At 39.9% G+C, this 12,038-nt stretch overlaps 1 protein-coding gene across 3 annotated transcripts in view; it reads left to right on the top strand.

Moving 5' to 3' along the window:
* The window catches only part of serpini1 (serpin peptidase inhibitor, clade I (neuroserpin), member 1), a 42,339-nt gene extending 30,321 nt beyond the window's left edge, over nt 1-12,018 (top strand). The window contains exons 3-9 of one of the 3 annotated variants that reach the window (XM_057838526.1): nt 410-640; nt 707-901; nt 6,687-6,891; nt 9,541-9,638; nt 10,847-10,933; nt 11,047-11,136; nt 11,259-12,018. In XM_057838526.1, the coding sequence (XP_057694509.1) occupies nt 410-640; nt 707-901; nt 6,687-6,891; nt 9,541-9,638; nt 10,847-10,933; nt 11,047-11,136; nt 11,259-11,335 (983 nt within the window). In that variant the 3' untranslated portion in view covers nt 11,336-12,018. The remainder of the gene's footprint in view (nt 1-409; nt 641-706; nt 902-6,686; nt 6,892-9,540; nt 9,639-10,846; nt 10,934-11,046; nt 11,137-11,258) is intronic. The other 2 variants (XM_057838528.1, XM_057838527.1) reach the window with 2 other exon arrangements.
* Nucleotides 12,019-12,038: the final 20 nt, after the last annotated feature.

Raw genomic sequence — 12,038 nt, 5'->3', positions numbered from 1 at the left:
GCCACGGTACCTCCTGTAGCCACTTTTCAGCAAAAGTCCTTTTTTTCGGTAGCTCAGGTGACGTCTCTGTCGTCTGTCTGTCTTTTGACGGGGGTGGGGGAACACGGAAGTAATTACTCGGTGTGGCCTGCCTCTTCGACATTTTGAGAAGTTATTTTCTCGTGTCCGCCGCAAATACAGTGGTCAGCCATCGGTACGCAAAAGCGTATGGAAGCCGTTGAGGGCCAGCGCGTTTGTCTACGTCCAGTACGCATGCACGCATGCGGACCACTTATGTGCACCCCTGATTATACTGTACATTGACTCATTACAAGAGGAACAAATGAATGATTGGCATTATTTTATTTAAGCCCAAGCATGTACAGTGATTTTTTTGCCCTCTGCAATTCCTTTTCCATATGCCCCCCAGGTGTGGAGTTTTCTTTGCTCCAAAACCTGACAGCAGCGCTCTTTGAGGATGAAAGCCAGTACATGGTCCGATTGGCCAACAGTCTCTACCTTCAAGAGGGCATAACTTTTAACCCCGAGTTTCTGCATCTGATGAAGAAGTATTTTGGAGCCAGCGTTGAGACAGTTGACTTTAGTGAATCAGCAGCTGTCGCCGAGCAGATTAACAGCTGGGTGGAGAATCATACTGAAAGTGAGTAAGAAACGAAGGCTCGTTTCACGTTACAGAGCATGTTGTCTATTCACTGCTCTCTTGAAGGTAAGATCCGGGACCTTCTATCTGCTGATGACTTCAGCAGCGTCACTCGTCTATCCATGGTCAACGCCATCTACTTCAGAGGCTTCTGGAAAAATCAGTTCAGGCCCGAAAACACCAGGACCTTTTCCTTTAGCAAAGACGACGGCTCAGAAGTCCAGACACTCATGATGTACCAACAGGGAGATTTCTACTATGGTAGGAACAGTCACTCCACATAATTATTGACCTATGCCATTGAAAGGTGGAAAAGCGCTATATAAGTATAACACCATTTACCATTTACCATTGGCGGAGTTTGACTTTTGGGGCAGGGGGGCACAACATGTTTATCACCCCGAAACGCAGTGTCAACAATAAAAGTAACATACAAGAATGTTTATAACAATAAGTTGAAAATGTTTCCCATCGTTCTTGAGGGGAATTCTAAATCAGGCTGCTTAGGACTATATATGTACAGTGGGGCAAATAAGTATTTAGTCAACCACCAATTGTGCAAGTTCTCCAACTTGAAAAGATTAGAGAGGCCTGTAATTGTCAACATGGGTAAACCTCAACCATGAGAGACAGAATGTGAAAAAAAACCCAGAAAATCACATTGTTTGATTTTTAAAGAACTTATTTCCAAATTAGAGTGGAAAATAAGTATTTGGTCACCTGCAAACAAGCAGGATATCTGGCTGTAAAAGAGGTCTAACTTCTTCTAACGAGGTCTACGAGGTCTGACGATGCTCCACTCGTTACCTGTATTAATGGCACCCGTTTTAACTCATTATTGGTATAAAAGACACTTGTCCACAACCTCAGTCAGTCACACTCCAAACTCCACTATGGCCAAGACCAAAGAGCTGTCGAAGGACACCAGAGACAAAATTGTAGACCTGCACCAGGCTGGGAATCTGCAATAGGTAAAACGCTTAAAAGTGTAAAGAAATCAACTGTGGGAGCAATTATTAGAAAACGGAAGACATACCAGACCACTGATAATCTCCCTCGATCTGGGGCTCAATGCAAGATCTCACCCCGTGGCGTCAAAATGATAAGAAGAACGGTGAATAAAAATCCCAGAACCACAACAGGGGACCTAGTAAATGACCTACAGAGAGCTGGGACCACAGTAACAAAGGCTACTATCAGTAACACAATGCGCCGCCAGGGACTCAAATCCTGCACTGCCAGACGTGTCCCGCTGCTGAAGAAAGTACACGTCCAGGCACACCTGCGGTACGCTAGAGATGATTTGGATGATCCAGAAGAGGACTGGGAGAATGTGTTATGGTCAGATGGAACCAAAATAGAACTTTTTGTTAGAAACAGAGGTTCTCATGTTTGGAGGAGAAAGAATACTCAATTGCATCCGAAGAACACCATACCCACTGTGAAGCATGGGAGTGGAAACATCATGCTTTGGGGCTGTTTTTCTGCCAAGGGATCAGGACGACTGATCTGTGTAAAGGAAAGAATGAATGGGGCCATGTATCGAAAGATTTTGAGTGAAAATCTCCTTCCATCAGCAAGTACATTGAAGATGAGACGTGGCTGGGTCTTTCAGCATGACAAAGATCCCAAACACACAGCCAGGGCAACAAAGGAGTGGCTTCGTAAGAAGCATTTCAAGGTCCTGGAGTGGCCTAGCCAGTCTCCAGTTCTCAACCCCATAGAAAATCTGTGGAGGGAGTTGAAAGTCCGTGTTGCCTAACGGCAGTCCCAAAACATCACTGCTTTAGAGGAGATCTGCATGGAGGAATGGGCGAAAATACCAGCAACAGTGTGTGAAAAGCTTGTGAAGAGTTACAGAAAACGTTTGGCCTCCGTTATTGCCAGCAAAGGGTACATAAAGAAGTATTGAGATGAACTTTTGGTATTGACCAAATACTTATTTTCCACCATGATTTGCAAATAAATTCTTTAAAAATCCAACTATGTGATTTTCTGGGTTTTTTTCCACATTCTGTCTCAAATGGTTTGAGGTTTACCCATGTTGACAATTACAGGCCTCGCTAACTTGCACAATTACTGGTTGACTAAATACTTATTTGCCCCACTGTATATATATATATATATATATATATATTAGGGCTGTCAAACGATTAAAATTTTTAATCGAGTTAATTACAGCTTAAAAATTAATTAATCGTAATTAATCGCAATTAATCGCAATTCAAACCATCTATAAAATATGCCATATTTTTCTGTAAATTATTGTTGGAATGGAAAGATAAGACACAAGATGGATATATACATTCAACATAAGGTACATAAGGACTATTTGTTTATTATAACAATAAATCAACAAGATGGCATTAACATTATTAACATTCTGTTAAAGCGATCCATGGATAGAAAGACTTGTAGTTCTTAATAGAAAAATGTTAGTAAAAGTTAGAGAAATTTTATATTAAAACCCCTCTTAATGTTTTCGTTTTAATAAAATTTGTAAAATTTTCAATCAAAAAATAAACTAGTAGCCCGCCATTGTTGATGTCAATAATTACTTACTCAATGCTCATGGATGCCTATAAAATCAGTCGCACCCAAGCGCCAGCAGAGGGCGGCAAAACTCCATAAAACACAACAAGTGAGCGTTTCAATGTGTACTGTCATTTAAAACTCCCTGAGCGGGCATCTGCGTTAATTGCGTCAAATATTTTAACGTGATTAATTTAAAAAATTAATTAACGCCCGTTAACGCGATAATTTTGACAGCGATGATTTGCTTGATTGGTGATGTAGTCATCTACAAGGTTTTAAAACATGGCCCATCCATCAAAAAAAAAAAAAAAAAGCTGTCGTATAACGTAACACAGGGGTTCTTAACCTTTCTGACCCTGAGGCCCATTTTTTTCAGTACAGAGTGGCCCAGGGCCCATTAAATATAATTTTAATATATATTATTTATTTATTATTATTATTTATTATAACTACTTCTCACTGAAGTAGTTATAAATGCAGCGGAAACATTCCTGAGCCATAGTTCGTGTTGGTAGCTCTCCACAAAACAGTATGTGTTCGTGCAAACTACTGTCCCAACGATAGCGAACAAAAACCAACAGCAGCGCAGCATTCGTGACATCAGTGGACTCGGCAAGTTGCAAAGAGAAAAATGGGCTACTTTTTACTCTTTCAATGAGGTGTTGCTGTATGTCTGAGGCCATGTCCGCGATACGGTGACTCACAGTGTCGTTTGAGAGTGGGATGGTCAGCAGCTTCTTTGCAGCGGCCTCTCCGATCATCTCACGGCACATATCAACAGCAGCAGGCAGAACCAACTCCTCCGCTATGGTGAATGGTTTTTTACTTTGTGCCACACGTCTGGCTACGAGGTAGCTAGCTTTCAGTGCACTTTTAGAGTTGCCAGTCAGTGACACGATCGATCTTTTCTGCATCTGCAGCCCATCTTCTTTTCTCTTGAAAAATTCCACCGGCTTTCCCACAAGCGTCGGATGCTTGGTCTCTAGGTGCCGCTGTAGTTTTGACGGCTTAAGTGCTTCGTTAGACAGCGTTAACCCACACTCCACACACTAGGCTCTCGGCACTGCCTCGCTACCTCCGTTTACGAAGCCGTACTTAATGAAGTCGGGATTGTACTTGTGCAAAAATTTACTTTTTGGCGGGGGGTCATCTTCATTTTTTCGTTTTAAATATTTCTCCATCTTGTTTCTTTACAGCTAGCTGAATGACTTTTTCTCCTTATTTATGGAGCTGGTTAAAGTAACAACTGACTGATGCATTAGCGCCACTACATGGTCGGGAGTTGTTATTGCGTCCAGCGGCCCTCGCGGCCCACACGTACAAAACAGTTTTTTTTGCGGCACACTAGGTGGCGCTCGGGGCCCAAGTGTGAGCCGCGGCCCTATGGTTAAGAATCACTGACGTACCATACGTACTGAACGTTAAAAAAGGCAATGTTTTACTGTTTTACTCGTAGGATGACCTATGTCTGTTATTACTATAATTCAAGTATTGTATGGACTTTCTCCAGTTTAATAAAAGTATCCAGAATATATAACCATGGTTCTTTTCTGGCTTTGATTAATTGTTAAAGTCGACATAACTCTTAACTAATGTGTGTGTGCTAGGGGATACAATTTTGGACGGGGTTAACTACATTGGTAAGACACCCCCGGTGGTGGCTCTGTTGTACAATAAGCATCTTCAGTAGAGCAAGTTGAAACTCGGCTCACCATTTTGGTGGTGTTCTCTGGCGTTTCATGTTACACATTTTCAATGCTTGGTTCTTGCTCGGTAGTTGTTGTCGCTTTTGAAAGCTTAGGTTTGAAAAAAAAAAAAAACGTATATCTTGCCTCTTCGGTCCTTGGGTGGTTTTAGCTAAGCAAAGCAAAGGACCGTCTAAGGTGCTAGTCACATGATCTGTTCGAAAAATAATTTTGACCTATTTTTAAAATATTTTTTTTTGTTCATTTCATTATTTTTTGCTGTTTGTTTGATTGCTTGACAACTTTTATAGACAAGAATTTTACCGGAAAACTCTTAATTTTAAAATCATATATAGAAACGTCAATTACATGCAATGACATTTTTCGGCCCCCCTTTAACTCCGCGTATGACCTATGCCTATTTCTTGAACAAACTTCCATGTTACAAGATGTGCTCATTACCTCCAGTTCCACGCAAGATAAGCTGTTTTGATCTTTTTTTTTTTTTTTTTTTTTTTTTTTGCTTAACAAGCAAAACCAAACGCTTTGCGGAGAAATTTACCACTTCATGAATCTTTACTGACTGCACCAGTTCACTGCTGACAAATTAATAGACAAACGACTCAAAAACAAAGCTTTAGCAAAGCAATAAAATGTTCTTTCCAGAGATGATTTCCATTAACGTGGCCTTCTGGAGTTATTTTATACTCTATTGTTGTAATAAATATGCACTTGATACCCTTGTTTGACAGATGGACATATTATATTAATAATCACATTTCATGTAAACATTATTTTTTTTGTTGTTGTTCAATGTGTACAATGTTGCAATCAATACAAATGGACTTTATAGCATCAATCGCCTCATTTTATTCTGGGCAACTGTCATAATATCAATTGTTTTGGCTCCCTTAATCACATTGTGTTCATACTTCTTGGGTCAGTAATGGGTGAACGTGTGGGGAGATGCCAAGTGTCTATCTCTGTTATATTATTTCTTTGTAATTTGATGTGCTGCCAAAGGAAATTACATCAACCTCTCACTGCATCATTTCTGAAGTTGGTTCATCTGCGCTATTTTGGTGCAGTGAGATTGCGCGTTATCTAACGCCAACGTTCACAGGCTGGCGAGGTGTGCAGGCCTGTTTGTTTATAGAGAGTTGAGTGAACGTGTTAGAGGTTTGAAGAATAGGGGCAGATCCTAGGAGAAAAGATTGTTTTTATTTTTGTCGGAAAATGGTGTTATGTTAAAGTAAAACAATTTCAATCTTTGTCAGCAATGTCATTATCTCTTTGAAAATTATTTTTCTTACTTATCAAACTTAATTTTATTTTAAATTATTTCCCTCTGCCTCCGCTATGCTTCATCCAGTAATGAAATGTCTTTTAACGAGACAACATTTATATCATTTGAATGCAGTTACTACACCAATTTTATCTATTGCTGCGATATAGTGGAAATGCTGAAAAGGTAGTGGAAATAACTTCTTTGTTTTGTTTGTGGGGGGTCCGAAACCGGTGTCTTTTATAAAGAGCATTGCCATTACATGAGATATTTTGGTCTCATTACGGTTGCCCCGTGTGACTGCTTGTGGATATGGTTGCCAAATACAGGTGTTTGAGGCAATTTTTTTCTTTGAAGTTTATTGAAACATTGTACAAAATTGTATTTATACTGTCATCCACTTTGCTTAAAGAGGTTTTAATCTGTGCGAGTTCCTACTTATAGAACTCGCAAGCTTAAGCATCAATGCATACTGTATGTTTGTGCGTGTGTGTTTTAAGCTTGTTTACTTCACGCCTGTTTTCCAACCCCTTCCCCAAAGGTGAGTTCAGCGACGGCTCCCAGGAAGCTGGCGGTGTTTACCAGGTCTTAGAGATGCTATACGAGGGGGATGACATGTCCATGATGATCATCTTGCCTCGGCAGGAAGTGCCTCTGGCTTCTCTTGAGCCCATCATCAAGGCACCATTGCTGGAGGAGTGGGCAAACAATGTTAAACGACAAAAGGTGGAAGTCTATCTGCCCCGGTAAGAACTCACTTATCTGTGCGATACATGAGCTTGATCACAAAATGGATCTTCTCTTTATTGAGTAGCCATTGTATCAGTTATACTGTTATTAGTCTAATTTATGTGGCCATTTTGTATATGTTGAGATTTCCGACTCTGTGCTTCAATGAAAATGTAATTTTCCCATCTTCAGTAGTGCTGTCCCAGATTACTTAAACTATGTTAGCAATGCAATGTTTTTCTTTAACCAATCTGATTACAGTTTGTCCTCTCACCGCTAGTGTCAACTACTGTCTGTCGACAGTAGTTGTTCCCCAACCCAGAGATTGTGGGTTCGATGAACTGATCTAAGTATCCTTGAGCAAGATACTGAACCCCACATTGCTCCTGGTGTTGCATCACCAGTAGGTAGATGAGGATATACAGTGGGGCATTGGTAAGTATTTAGTCAACCACTAATTGTTCAAGTTCTCCCACTTGAAAATATCAGAGAGGCCTGTAATTGTCAACATGGGTAAACCTCAACTATGAGAGACAGAATGTGGAAAAAAAAAACAGAAAATCACACCGTTTGATTTTTAAAGAATTTATTTGCAAATCATGGCGGAAAATAAGTATTTGGTCAATACCAAAAGTTCATCTCAATTCTTTGTTATGTACCCTTTGTTGGCAATAACGGAGGCCAAACATTTTCTGTAACTCTTCACAAGCTTTTCACACACTGTTGCTGGTATTTTGGCTCATTCCTCCATGCAGATCTCCTCTAGAGCAGTGATGTTTTGGGGCTGTCAATGGGCAATACGGACTTTCAACTCCCTCCACAGATTTTCTATGGGGTTAAGATCTGGAGACTGGCTAGGCCACTCCAGGACCTTGAAATGCTTCTTACGAAGCCACTCCTTTGTTACCCTGGTTGTGTGTTTGGGATCATTGTCATGCTGAAAGACCCAGCCTCTTCAAAGCCTTTGCTGATGGAAGGAGATTTTCACTCAAAATCTCTCGATACATGGCCACATTCATTCGTTCCTTTACACAGATCAGTCGTCCAGGTCCCTTTGCAGAAAAACAGCCCCAAGGCATGATGTTTCCACCGCCATGCTTCACAGTGGTTATGGTGTTCTTGGGTTGCAATTGAGTATTCTTTCTTCTCCAAACACGAGAACCTGTCTACTAAAAAGTTCTATTTTGGTTTCATCTGACCATACCACATTCTCCCAGTCCTCTTCTGGATCATCCAAATGCTCTCTAGCGAACGGCAGACGGGCCTGGGCGTGTACTTTCTTCAGCAGGGGGACATGTCTGGCTGTGCGGGATTTGGGTCCCTGGTGGCGCATTGTGTTACTGATAGTAGCCTTTGTTACTGTGGTCCCAGCTCTCTGTAGGTCATTCACTAGGCCCCCCCGTGTGGTTCTGGGATCTTTGCTCACCGTTCTTGTTATCATTTTGACGCCACAGGGTGAGATCTTGCATGGAGCCCCAGATCGAGAGAGATTATCAGTGGTCTTGTATGTCTTCCATTTTCTAATAATTTCTCCCACAGTTGATTTCTTGACACCAAGCGTTTTACCCATTGCAGATTCAGTCTTCCCAGCCTGGTGCAGGTCTACAATTTTGTCTCTGGTGTCCTTCGACAGCTCTTTGGTCTTGGTCATAGTGGAGTTTGGAGTGTGGCTGACTGAGCTAGTGGACAGGTGTCTTTTATACCGATAATGAGTTAAAACAGGTGCCATTAATACAGGTAATGAGTGGAGCCTCGTTAGACCTTGTTAGAAGAAGTCAGACCTCTCTGACAGCCAGAAATCTTGCTTGTTTGTAGGTGACCAAATACTTATTTTCCACTCTAATTTGGAAATAATTCTTTAAAAATACAACAATGTGATTCTGTTTTTTTTTCCACATTCTGTCTCTCATGGTTGAGGTTTACCAATATTGACAATTACAGGCCTCTCTAATCTTTTCAAGTAGAACTTCCACAATTGGTGGTTGACTAAATACTTATTTTCCCCACTGTAGTGTGAAGCGCTTCAAGGACCTTAAAAGGTGGAAAGGCGCTATACAAGTGTAACTCCATTACCATTTACCATCAGCATTTTGTTATATACTGATTAGAGCAAAGTTTTCAAATTAGGCTCACAAAATATATCTGTCATAATCCACACACTAAGAATTTGGATGGGAATCATTTTAGAGATTTTTTTTATGTCATTTCATTTAATAACTTGCCAGTTGCTGATTTACCGTATATTTTGTTTTGGTGTGATATTGATGGTATAAATTGTTTTTTTAAACAGGCCAAATCCCAATCTAAAGCCAAGGTTAAACCATTACACCACCCATTTCTGGGAATAACTGTATATTTATTACTCAATATATTTAGGAAAAGGGCATAAAGTCAAGTTGTGTCAAAACCCAAGGAATACAAATACGTTTTGAAGTGGGTTGTAAAAATTCGCTGCTTGTCTGATGTGCAAAGGGGGTTCGTTATAGTTTCGGACCAGAAGCAAAAAAAGCTTAATCACCTCGGCAATATGTTTTGAAGCTTTAAGGACAAAAAAAAAACAGAATTTGTGCATTTATGTGCTAGCTGTAGTTTGCAGTTGCTTAGGACTGCACTGCATCATCCTGTGAGAGTATCATTTTTCATAATGCTGCGATTGTATTATTTAGGTTCAAAGTGGAGCAGAAAATGGATCTTAAAGACACTCTGCAGGAGCTCGGAATAAAGTGCATTTTCAGCAAGGATGCTGATCTCACCGCCATGACAGGTGAGGTTAATGAAACATTTGACACATGCCCAGAAGAATGATCCTTAAAACAAATGTATTTAAAGTTTTTTCTTTACGAATTACCGTATTGGCCCGAATATAAGACGGTGTTTTTTTGCATTGAAATAAGATTGAAAAAGATTGTCTTATATTCGTGGTCTAGACATTATACAGTGGGGAGAACAAGTATTTGATACACTGCCAATGGGAGTGTATCAAATACTTGTTCTCCCCACTGTACCTATTCACGACGCTAGATGACGCCAGATATCATTGAAGCGATGTTCTGTTGTGACAGATCTCAGCTACTCTCCCCATTTATGACGCTAGATGGCGCCAGATATCATTGAAGCGATGTTCTGTTGTGACAGATCTCAGCTACTCTCCCCATTCATGACGCTAGATGGCGCCAGATATCATTGAGGCGATGTTCTGTCATGACAGATCTCAGCTACTAGTTTAACCAGTTTGCATTATTTTATTGCAATGTTTTCCTTATTCAGATTTGTTTCAAGACTACAGTTACAGTTAGACTTCACTTTGATGGTTAATGCAGTTGTTGCAATTTTGTGGTTTTATCACAATAGATTGGTTCATTTACATTTCAAAAACCAGAAGCCATTCATTTACGAATCTGATTGCACTTTCGTTTACGTATTTAAATGTTCAAATATTAAGATTTGAATGAGGGAAAAATAACATGCTTTTTCTCTCAAATATATTGTTAGAATTATTTGTTACAGATGTACTGTAATTATTTTCTGTATAAAAATTAATTTAGTGTTCAAAAAGTCTTTTTTCAAACTTGAGTCATGAAAAACAGGTCGTCTTATAATCAGGGCCGTCTTATATTCGGGCCAATACGGTAATTTGCTCCACTGAAGTAGCCTACTGTACTTGCTGAGGCAACCAAGGTAACTGTCATTGAGTAGGCATGTTGAAACTGTCACACTGCTTGTAAAAATAGATAAAGTGAAAGGAACACATTTTTTTGCAAGCATAGGAATATGTTTTTTGACAGCCTCGTTAAACGAATTATCGCTGATGTAAATATCCCAATCTTGTTCATTGCATTGTTTTCTTTCTGCAGTCAGCTCAATTTGTACACACACAAATTATTTTCATATACTAGTATTTGTAGGATCCATACATTGCCGCTCGTCAAATGTAAATTACACACTTTGTTTTGTCTTTCTCGATTTTTTCAGATGGGAAGGAGCTTTATATTGGCAGGGCGGTACAGAAAGCCTACTTGGAAGTGACTGAGGAGGGTGCGGAGGGAGCTGTCGGATCAGGTACACGTCATTAATTTGCTCTAGTACTATTAAGAATGATAAACTCCTATATAGTTTCTGCTAAGCAGCAAAGTATACCATTTTTGTTTTAGCAATTTCTGTCTACCTCTTAGGAATGATTGCTCAGACAAGGACTCTGGTGCTGTACCCACAAGTAATGGCTGATCACCCATTCTTCTTCATCATCAGAAATCGGAGAACGGGTATGTCAGTGTGTGTATGTGGGTGTCTGTGCATGCATGCACATGTTTGTTTGCAACCTGAAACATCACGTTCCTGTGTGTAAATAGAAAACCATAATGCACATCTGTTCGTGTGTTTCCAGGGTCTATCCTATTCATGGGCAGAGTTCTGACCCCTGAAGTCATCGAGCCTAATGACCATGACTTTGATTCCATGTAACCCCCAACATGATGACAATCATTCTCAGCCAACAATATTAATCCGACTTCATTTAACCTCACCCGCACCTGTATTTTATAAAGACATCTAGTATTGATTATACTCTATATTGAAAAAGAAATTCACGTTTTTGATACTGAACACTATGAATGAAGACACGCAAAGGTTTAAATTGTAAACATTCTCTAGTTAAATAATGGAGAGAATTCAATGGGTGTACACATGATATTCATGCAGAACCATGTTTCAGTTAACCTGCATTTTACACACAATCCACACAAATATATTACCTTCTTTTTTAACATACTGTACTAACAACTATTTGTAGCTTGTGTTTCTGTTTTGATATATATTAATATTCAACACAATGTATATGCTCAGTACTTGTTGTCGCTAACACACGCAAACATCAGTCTTAGTAATGAACATCCAGCAGATTTTTCCCCCCCTTTTTTTTTACATAGTAGCACATGATTAAACTGCCGAAGAACTATAAAATGCCTTATCACATGTGAGTGGTTGATCAAGCCTTGCTGGGCGTCTCACAGGTGAGCTAAGGAGACTGCAGAGTTGCCATAGAGACCAACTGAGGCTTGCTGTCGCACTGAAAAAGGTCCACTGCACCAATTTTGGGCTGTAAATACTTAAGGAGACAATAACACCAGCTGTATACACTCTTATACTCAATAAAAATATAAATAAT

This window comes from Corythoichthys intestinalis, chromosome 6, assembly GCF_030265065.1.
Source record: "Corythoichthys intestinalis isolate RoL2023-P3 chromosome 6, ASM3026506v1, whole genome shotgun sequence".
NCBI lineage: Eukaryota > Metazoa > Chordata > Actinopteri > Syngnathiformes > Syngnathidae > Corythoichthys > Corythoichthys intestinalis.
This window is presented reverse-complemented; position numbering and strand designations above follow the sequence as displayed.